A 10,027-nucleotide genomic window follows, 5' to 3' on the forward strand; every position below is an offset into this window, starting at 1 on the left:
TTGAGGAAATCCAAGCTGGTGCATGTGTATCGTGTATCTCGTTTTTCGCATCGCAACAATCACACACAGACGTTTGAGTTGCAGTTTTTGTCATGTGGAGAATTTTGCATGTTTTACAAAACTTTGAGAGGATACAAAGGTCGCCATTGTTTTGTCACTGATATTTTTTATAGCTTGATAGATTTCTTAATTCATCCTCTATAAAATAAGATATTTTTGCTAAAAATTAGAAGTTTTGTTCAGATTTTATTTAGAAACATGTGAAATTATTTGTTTCATAGAAAATTTTCAACTTTTTTGACATAAATTTGCTCATAACCTATTTTCTACTTAACCTACAAATTTGAAACTCACAAAATTAAAAGTCCTTTAAATTATCTTTCAAACGACGCTTTAATCAATATTCTATCATTTTTAGAACCTGAATTATATTATATTTAAAATCGGAAATCTATGCTTTCCGAATTACTTTTTTGACCAAATTTTCAAATATTTTGACATAAATTTGCTCATAACCTAACTTCTACTTAACGTACAAACATGAAATTCACATAATTAATAGTCATTTAAATATCCTTTCTAATCACACTTCAATCAATATTCTACCATTTTTAGATTTCGAGTTATAAGCGATTTAGTAACAAATTCAATTTTCTAAGAATTAATTTAACTAATATTGTAATCAAACTTTCAAATTCGATTTATTATGAATTATGACTAATCAATAATCACATTTTTTATCAAAAATGAATCTTTATCTAATTAATTTTTTGCCAACATGATGCAATACTTAAGATAAACAATTTAATTGTTGAAAATGAAGTAAAACGTGTTAAAACACATTTAGTTTACTTTTGTGACACGTTTCAAGTTCACACGTCGCCATTATAATTCATCTGGCTGTAATTATCTGCAGATTATATAATCTACCAGCAACAATCTGCAAATCTCTGCAGTTATATAATATAATGTGCATGTTTGCGCTCCAATTCAACATTTCTAACCTTAAAATATTCAATTTAACGTAATGGACGTTATATTATATACCTCCACTCATTTGGCATGGTTTACTTTTATAGTCACGTTTGGCATATTTCTATCATACTCATCATGACCTATTTTTATGCATTTATTCTATATCTTGATAATTACGAATAATTTCAAGAATTGTCAGCTGTAATCTTTTTGAATCATTTTATTACCACGTTGTTTTGAGTTTTGTTTCTGGTTAATAATTACCACTCACCGTTTCTGGTTATTTGCGCCTATTTTATGATAAGTTACATTTTGACAAGCGTCAGCAAATCTATTTAATTGTATTACTAATCAAAAGAAAACGCTGAGTTATGAGTTATTGTTGAAATGTTGCGTGATTTCATTGGTTTCCGATAAAATAGGGATTTTAAACGAGTTAAGTAAGTAAGTACTCAAGTTTCATTGCGTGGAATATTTGGTGAATTGGTGTTTAATCGATGTAATTACTTTTAATGTCAATTACAAGTAATTATAATGATATTATTTTTATTAAGGGAATAAAATAGCGCGTAGAAGTTATGACCAAGTATTCAGATGTGTAGCAGGGGTTGCCTACAATGAAAAAATAAAATTCTTTGAATTTATTTCTTATTTTGCTTGTAACTTTTGTAAAACTCAAGCAATTTTAACAAATTTGGTGTTAAATTATAGAGATTTTCACAAGAAATCAAAATAAGTTACATTTTCCAATGTTTAAATATTATACGAAACAAAAAACAAAGAAAACTTTTGATAATCAAAAATAGAGCAACCTTAACCATTGTTTTTTTCTTAAAATTTTGTGCCTAATTTTTATTGGACGACTAAGTTAGGAATTAAAACAAAGAAAACTTCCATAAATACATAATATATTAATAGTTGTACAGGGTTTACATAGTTATGTACATCCACACCCTCAAACTTCAACATGTTTATCGAATTACAATAACTCAGTTAATCGCAAGCAAAAACAACTTCTATTAAAGCAAAAAAGCACTAGCAACAAAATACAAAGATTAATCAAATGGCAAAATGACGGATTACAATGCAACAATGTATAATATAATATAATGATAGAAATCAATGGCGCGCTGCAGAACAAAACAAAAACTTCACTGATCATAAGCGTTTGAAGCGATTGGCGAGCGTTTTCGAAACAAAAATCCTCTCTCGGAATGCAATCATCCAAGTTGAATCTATTTCTATTTGTAGTAGTCGTACATGATCTATTCGCGCAGTTCTGGTTCTGCGAGTAGTAACGAGCCAACCACACACTTCGATTTGATTTTATTCATTAGACGCTGGACGTAATGAGTGGAGACGACGACGTCGCGCGCATAAAGTCGTTAGTTCTAGCCGGGTCTAGTTCTATCGTTAAAACTGGAATCCAGGTAAATGTTCCCACGCCCCACACACTTTCTGCGCGTAAATTCAGTGGCAGCAACAAGCAAATAGAGTTATGAGTTATTTATAGAAAGCTGATGAGCGTTCGAAACTTAATGATCATCACAAAAATATTCTGTTTACGTATATTGGGTTAAGATACGTTTGTTTACTTCTGTGTGGGTTTTAAAGCTTTTTTTTATTCTAAATCGCGGAGGTTGACCGTTGAAAAGTTGCCGTTTTCGAGGAGTTCTAGTGATTCTTCAGGGATAAGTCCAGTGCCGAGTATCATGTCGGATGGCACGCCAAGGCTTTGAATTGCTTGCTCGAGCAGCATGTCGGGGGTCGGTTTGTGGTCCTGTTGGGGTTGAGTGGGTTCTTGTTGTTGGGCGAAGGGGACGGCTCGGGCGCACTGTTGTATCTCAGGGTGGGCTTTTTTTATGTGGAGGTAGAGCGAGGTTTTTCCGGGCAAGCCGACGAAACTTGCTGAGCAAACTAAAACAAAAAAGTAAAAATTTATATTAAAAAATTAAATTTTGGGAAAACCACTTGATAGATTTACATGAAATTTTGTGTAGTTATAAATAATTACTTGAATTATCACTGTGTAAAAGGATTTTTTATTTAGATGTAAAATTTTTAGTAAAAAACAACTTTTTTAGAAAAATTTGTAAAGACACAAAATTTTTCAAAATTCTTTCACCAAAATATAGTTTATACTATAAACTATCACTGCAAACAACAATAAATCATTATTAATGCATATTTTAACAATTATACATGTTTAAACGTCAAAAACCTGAACAAGAACAAAAATTTCCGTTTTTTATGCAAAACTACAACCAAAAAACATAAATTTCCCAAATTTTTGGCCAAAATCACAGCTAATATATAAAATACTTTGTTTACCTTCACAAGTATATGTCCTAGGCCCAATATGCGTCAGCGTATGCTCTTTTAAATGCTCCGGCCTTAGAAAACTCTTGCTACAATCCCCAATCGTGCAATGAAACTTCCTCTCATTCTTATGCGAACTCTGATGCCTCCTCAACTTACTAGAAGACGTAAAACTCCACGTGCATTGATCATAATCGCACACATACGGCCTTTGACCCGTATGCGCCCTCGCATGCTCTCTCAACCTGCATGGCAGCTTAAACACCTTCCCACAATTTGGATAATCGCACCGCACCTCTGAATCTTTATGCGAGTGACTTCTCGCATGTGATTGCAATCCAGTCATCAAAAAGAACGCCCTGGAACACGTCTCTTCAGGACACACAAATGGCGCTTCTGAAATATCATGTGTCTTGAAATGTTTCTCTCGCATCCTTGATGTTTGAAACTTTAGACCACAGCCAGTCACAGGACATGGTAAAGTCGCAGGTCGTGCATGATTCTTCACGTGAATATTCAAGTTGTAAATGTTTGTGAATCTTCTACCACAGTTTAACACTTCGCAAATGAAATCTTTATGATTCAGATGTGATTCTTGATGTCTACGGAGTTTAAAACTAGTGTAGAATGCCCATGTGCAGTCACTATGGCTGCATTTAAATGGTTTATGTCCTAAATGCATCAGGGAGTGTAGTTTTCCAGCAGCTATTCGAGTGTAGACTGCTTGACACTCAATTTGTGGACATATGAATAGTTTTAAACCTGTGCTGAGTGTTAAACATGTCATTATAGCATCTAAATCATCTGCTAATGCTAGATTTTCAATTGTTATCACTGATACACGTTCTTTTGGTATAGATAATTGTCCTCCAACTTCATTTAGATTGATATAGCATGTAGGAAACACATTTATGGCGTTTGATAAAGTGGAGTTGGTAAAACTCAGTTTTAATTGATTTTCATTGGTTTGATTGCCTGTAACTTGTTGAAACTCAACGTAGATGATGCCTTTTTGGAATAGGTGTTCTAGATATTGACTCTTGCATGTTAAACCAGTGAATTTGTATGGTTTTACATCTGATTGTAGTAGGTCTGAGTGGATAACCTCAGCTTCATTTTCAGACACATTTAGTTGATTTAAGAGCGGATCCAGTGGGTTGGTTGTAAGCGAGGTATTGTCTGAGAGGCGTTCATTGTTGATGATGAAGTGTACGCCGTTTTTGTCGAGCCATTCGTCGAAATTCTCGCTTTGTTCCAGCAGATTGCTGGTGATGAAGGTGCAGTTCTCATCTTCTGATATATTCAGTGATAATTCCATCACTACTTCGTTCGGCGTCATTTAAAATAGTCGAAATTGTGTTTATCTTCTCCAGGAGGGCATTTTGTTGTCTCACCACACTTTAAATTATTAAATAATTAGATTTTAAGAATTAGTTCAATGGAATTAGTGAAAACTACATAGTTAGTATGTATGTTAACGTAATATTGGTTGCCTAATAATGTACATTTTTATTGTCAAAGTGCACATCGTTTAAAATAAAAAACGAAAATATACAAAAACTAAGTACATGTAAGTAATAAAAGCATATTCAAATAATTTATCCGATAACATTTGAGCTTTATATACACTTGGATAACATTAGTAATAAATAATTAAAAAGAGTTCTTCTAAGGTTAGGTCAGTGAATGCAGTTAGTGCAGTTCAGTAAGTTTGTGAGTAGAATTTGTTGCCTACCTCAGATGTTAAACTTGAACAACAAATGAATTCGTGTTTCTGTGTTCCTGAGTCGCATGATGTAAGATGTTATTTATTTTGACCTCAAAAAGAACGCGATGATGTCAACCGGTTAGCTGTTAGCCGCGGACAAGTCCCCCGCGAGAATCTATTTCGATCTGATTAGTTTACTTTCGTTTCGTCCGTTTTGCCAGATTAGCACTTTGTGTCGCGTTTTCGCTGTGTAAGTGTAAAGTTGTGCAGTGCGCGAAAATGGGGCTCAAAGAATGTCAGATATTCTTCGATAATCCATACAGCACATATTATGCTGGACAAACGGTGAATGGGCGAGTCGTTTTCTCGTTTGATTCAACCAAAAAAGTTAGAGGTACGTTTAATATTAACATAAATCGCTCAAAGTTTGTATGGAAAGCGATTCTAACCTCAGAAACGGTCATGAGTCGTTTTTCCAGAGAATTTTATTAATAATTCTTTAAGGAATGATGTCATTGTTATAATTTTTGCAGTAATTGATAGTGTATAATATTTTGCATCTAATTATACCAATTACTAGTTGGTTAATACTTTATTTTAAGAGTTATAGTCAAAAAACTACAAAGGTTAATAAATATTACTAAATTTGCAATTAGACATGTATATAATAAATAAATTAATATTTATAAAGCGTTAATCTATGCTAAATTAAAATTTGAATCGATTACTACAAGTTGTATTATTCGAACTTAATTTGTTTTCGAGTTATGAATGAATAAAGTTATGGCTACGTCCGGTTCAAACCGTTATTCCGGTATATCTGCCAAAACATGCAACATCAATGTTTTCCATAGTTTTTAATAAATAACTCGTGAACGCAACATGATATTTTGATCATTTTTTAAGAATTGATTCTACATTAAATTCTTGGTATAAATCATCAAAAACTTTTTAAATTACTGATTTATTTCAAAAGTTATCAAGCAAAAACCTTAAAAAAATTAAAATTTAACTTAAAAATTATTCTCAAGTCTTGTTTTAATCAAATATTGATATAACACACTTCAATTTTACCTTAAATTTAATACACTATCAATCACCGCAGGAATTTCAACCGTAACACATTTAGTTTTCGAGTTATTGATGTTTTCGTGTCAAAAAAACATCGTTACGTCCGGTTGACTCCGTTACATCACAAATTCCCGCAATACTTAATATATTAAAAACAATGACACTCGTATTCTTTGTATTCTAGGTGTCTACATTGTGTTCAAAGGTGAAGCTCAAACCGGCTGGGCAATCGAAGAGTCTCGCACGAATGATCAAACTCACGAGACTGAAAAGGAGCGAATTGATCTCTCCGGATCTGAGGAATACTTCAAAACTCAGTATTATCTTATCGGAGGTGCTGGTGGAGGAGAACATGAATTACCAGCCGGAACTAAAGAGTTCCCGTTCACTTGCGTCCTGCCGCCTACTCTGCCCTCGTCTTTTGAGGGAGAGTTTGGTCATGTGCGATACACCGTCAAGGTTGTGCTTGATAGACCGTGGAAGTTTGATCAGGAGACTAAAGCTGCCTTTACTGTATTGTCACCGGTTGATTTGAATGCTAATCCAAGTCTTAAGGTAAAAATATTGGGTATTTTGAGGAAAATATGAGGTTTTTGGTTGGAAAATGGGAATTATTTTGTGGAAAATGAAGAAATATGGTTGAAATAATTCATATTAATTTGTAGATTAGTGAATTAGTAGTATATCACTATTTATGACAAAGTTATTGCAGAAAAACCTTGAAAAACTAGGTTTAAATCACGAAAAGTTGCAATAACTGTCATAATTGTTATTATAGAAGCGTAAATCTTAGTAGAGTGATTAATATTAGTTATTTTTACATGTTGCTGAAAGAATTATCTTTCTATATCTTTTTATTCTGAAGTTACAGCAGAAAAAAATAGCAAAAAATGCTTAAAAACTTTAAAAAGCAAAAAAACTTGATAAAATTAGTAAAAAAAAATTGTATCAACATAAAAATTTTATGCTTCTACTCAAAAATATTCAGATTTACTCCTTAGAAAAAGAATTATTCATCTATCATTGTTTATTTAAAAGTTACAATCAAAAAACCACAATTTTTATTTACTTCTAGGACCCTCAACGTATAACAATGGAAAAATTCTTCTGTTGCTTCTGCTGCAAGTCAGGCCCACTCACCTGCATCGTCTCCATCCCAAAACGCGGCTACGTCCCCGGCGAAACAATCCCACTAGTCAGCGAAGTCGACAACGCCTCCAACGTCGAAGTCCAGAGCGTGCAGTTCGTCTTTCGCAAAGTCGTCAACTACGTATCGCAACGTCCACAACGCGAAACTCGCAAAGACATCGTCGTCCTCGAAACCATCTCGGTTGGTCCTGTCCCCGGTCACGAATCAAAGACATGGAATCAACCACTGGTCATTCCATCACTGCCACCGTCGAATCTCGTCAATTGCTCACTCATTGACTTGGACTATGAATTATATGTGAGTAGTAAATGATTGCACAATCATTATTTCAATCATTTTATTAATTTTTAAGTTTTAGAATAATTTAGACATAAAAAACAGCGATAAATGGTTAAAATGTTTGTAGAATAATTATTTCAATATTTTCTTTATTAATTTTCAAGTTTTACAATAATTTTGACAATATTTAGACATTAAATAACATTTATCACATTGAGGTAAGACATCAAGACACATTAATGACGTTCAAAAACGTTAAACTTGGTAAACTTGAGCTAAAATTGATTTAAATGCTTGCGAATTCGTAATTGACTTCGTTCCGTGCGATTAATTACACATTACCTATCTAGAATTACAACTATTTATCGTCATTGAATAAATTCGTGTGAATTTCATTACAGATTGAAGCTAAAGTCACCGGATTGCACAGTAACCTGACTGCGCAGATTCCCTTAACCATTGGTACAATACCAATGCGTGAATCTCTCCCGCAACCATCGGCACCACCCGCCGGTGGTGATGCTTTAGCCGGATGGGCGAATCCAGGTGGTATTTATCCAAGTGGTACGTAATTCATCTAATTTTATGATTTGATTTGTACAATCATGATGATTGTATGAATTCTAACCTAGTTTTTGTTCATTTCAAGCTCGATTTGTTTAATATTATGTTTTCGTTGATTCATTTTTGTTCCCTAGTTGATTTATTATCTGGGTGTGTATTCTAGTGCCTACATTAACAGAAAGTCAGTTCGGTGCAAGACACCTACGCGATTCGGACGACAACGAGTACACACGCATGAACAACGACACCTTCAGGCCTAACTATCCTGTCTTCAACTTTACTAACACGTAAAATGATTGCACAAACTGTTTGCACAATTGTGGTGAGTACGGTGAGTATTCATAAGATTCAAGAGTCTAACAGTGAGGTTATGTCGCTAGTGTATAACAATCGCGCAAAATGTTCGTCGTAAGTCTTTTTCAAACTGGTTGTGGGTTCAAATGTTGTCTGCTTTGACGGCTTTTTATAAGATATACACCTATATGAATATATTACATGTTATTGCTTTAAATGTTTAAATGTTTGCTCATCAAAATACGTTTCATTTGTTTGTTTTTGTTACTTTTAAGACATTTAAACTGCACAACTACTATTTCTTTGCAGATTGTTTATGATGTGGAGAGATTTTGTAATTTTTATGAGATTTTAAATTTAAAATAATTCTTGGCATTATTATCGAATTGATATTATTATACTTATAAGTATTTTTATAATGTACTCTTGATGTAAATCGTAAAGCTTTGTTTGTTTCTTTGTTCGTTCGTCAGTAAAATGACTCGTTTTTGTTTGTTACAAATGAATTGACTTACAATTCATCGCGTTCTTCGATGTTCAGCAACTCGATATGAAATATAAGCGTCGATTCGGGTGGAATTGTTGGGGGTACTCCTTTCTCGCCGTAGCCTAAGTGCGGTGGGACTACCAATTTTCTTATTTCTCCAATACACATCCTTTGAATTTCAAAAAACAAAAATATTGTACTTTTTTGAGAAAAATTATGGGAATAATACTCATTTAATTACGAAATCTTCTTATGACGAGTAGAAATTAATCTTTTAATACATTTTAGTTAATATTATAGTTTTTCTTTGAAATTATAAAAAATTTATCAAGAAAAACATGAAAAATATTTTATTTTGAAACAATTTTTCGATTATTATCAAAACTATTGGCCCAATTGCTTTCAAATTTGCAACACATCTATAAAACATTCGCAACAGTCTCTAGAATAAATTTGGTGATTAAATATCAATTTCCATAAAAGTTATCAACAAAAAACTAGCAAAAAGAAAGTTTAACTTAAATTTATTAAAATTACCATAGATAATACATAAGAAAATAATAGAAAACATCAAATACATGCATATTTACCCAATGAGTCCTTGATCCCAACCCTTGATAACTTGCCCCTGCCCTAGGGTGAATGTAAAGGGTTGGTTTCTAATGTAACTGTTGTCAAACTCATCTTCAGTTTCAAACATTCCCTAAAATTATTACAAAATATTAGAGAAAATTAAAATATGAACATAGAATTAAGTACAAACAAAATTTTACTGCAGCTTATTGATATGTAGTTATTAATTTTTAATGTTAAACAAGTTTTACAGGTCACCTTATAATGCACATGAAGAAAATCTCCTTTTTTCGTCCGGAGGTCACAGTCTTTAAGTCTCTTCTTGATACCAATCTGCAACCGGCGTTCCTTATCACATAATATCGTTGATATGACCATTGTTAATACAAATATCTGCGAAAGTTTGCTAACTTTCACGCCCGGAATGCACATTTTGTGAGGTTACGTGTTGTTTACTCAATTATTAATGTTTTCCTTTAAGCTTCCTCCGAGACTGCACAGATGCCGCTAGCGACACTGATTTTGCGGATTTCGACGCTCTCATTCAACCAATGACTGCGCAGCGATAATCAGTTGTTTCTTTTGGTTGTTTACAGTTTACAAACGT

The 10,027-nt window shown here is 33.1% G+C and overlaps 3 protein-coding genes across 3 annotated transcripts; 1 reads left to right on the top strand and 2 right to left on the bottom strand.

Annotated features, from left to right (window-relative positions):
- Positions 1-1,866: 1,866 nt before the first annotated feature.
- On the bottom strand, positions 1,867-5,170 carry LOC135797456 (zinc finger X-linked protein ZXDB-like). Its single transcript, XM_065309820.1, has 3 exons — positions 5,030-5,170; positions 3,307-4,692; positions 1,867-2,892 (listed from the first exon to the last, which is right to left on the bottom strand). The coding sequence occupies exons 2-3, from the start codon at positions 4,631-4,633 to the stop codon at positions 2,597-2,599; spliced, it is 1,623 nt and encodes a 540-aa protein (XP_065165892.1). The 5' UTR covers positions 4,634-4,692; positions 5,030-5,170; the 3' UTR covers positions 1,867-2,596.
- Positions 5,171-5,262: 92 nt separating this feature from the next.
- Positions 5,263-8,939, top strand: LOC135797460 (arrestin domain-containing protein 17). Its single transcript, XM_065309824.1, has 5 exons — positions 5,263-5,396; positions 6,258-6,628; positions 7,149-7,520; positions 7,904-8,066; positions 8,230-8,939. Exons 1-5 carry the CDS (start codon positions 5,282-5,284, stop codon positions 8,355-8,357), a joined length of 1,149 nt encoding a protein of 382 aa, XP_065165896.1. The 5' UTR covers positions 5,263-5,281; the 3' UTR covers positions 8,358-8,939.
- LOC135797461 (peptidyl-prolyl cis-trans isomerase FKBP2-like) lies at positions 7,635-9,980 on the bottom strand. Its single transcript, XM_065309825.1, has 3 exons — positions 9,679-9,980; positions 9,438-9,550; positions 7,635-9,016 (listed from the first exon to the last, which is right to left on the bottom strand). Exons 1-3 carry the CDS (start codon positions 9,850-9,852, stop codon positions 8,872-8,874), a joined length of 432 nt encoding a protein of 143 aa, XP_065165897.1. The 5' UTR covers positions 9,853-9,980; the 3' UTR covers positions 7,635-8,871.
- Positions 9,981-10,027: the final 47 nt, after the last annotated feature.

This window comes from Atheta coriaria, unplaced genomic scaffold (genome assembly GCF_025399875.1).
Source record: "Atheta coriaria isolate IRGN ID8LTWV9N9 unplaced genomic scaffold, Caltech_Dcor_3.1 hic_scaffold_8_pilon, whole genome shotgun sequence".
Classification (NCBI taxonomy): Eukaryota; Metazoa; Arthropoda; class Insecta; order Coleoptera; family Staphylinidae; genus Dalotia; species Dalotia coriaria.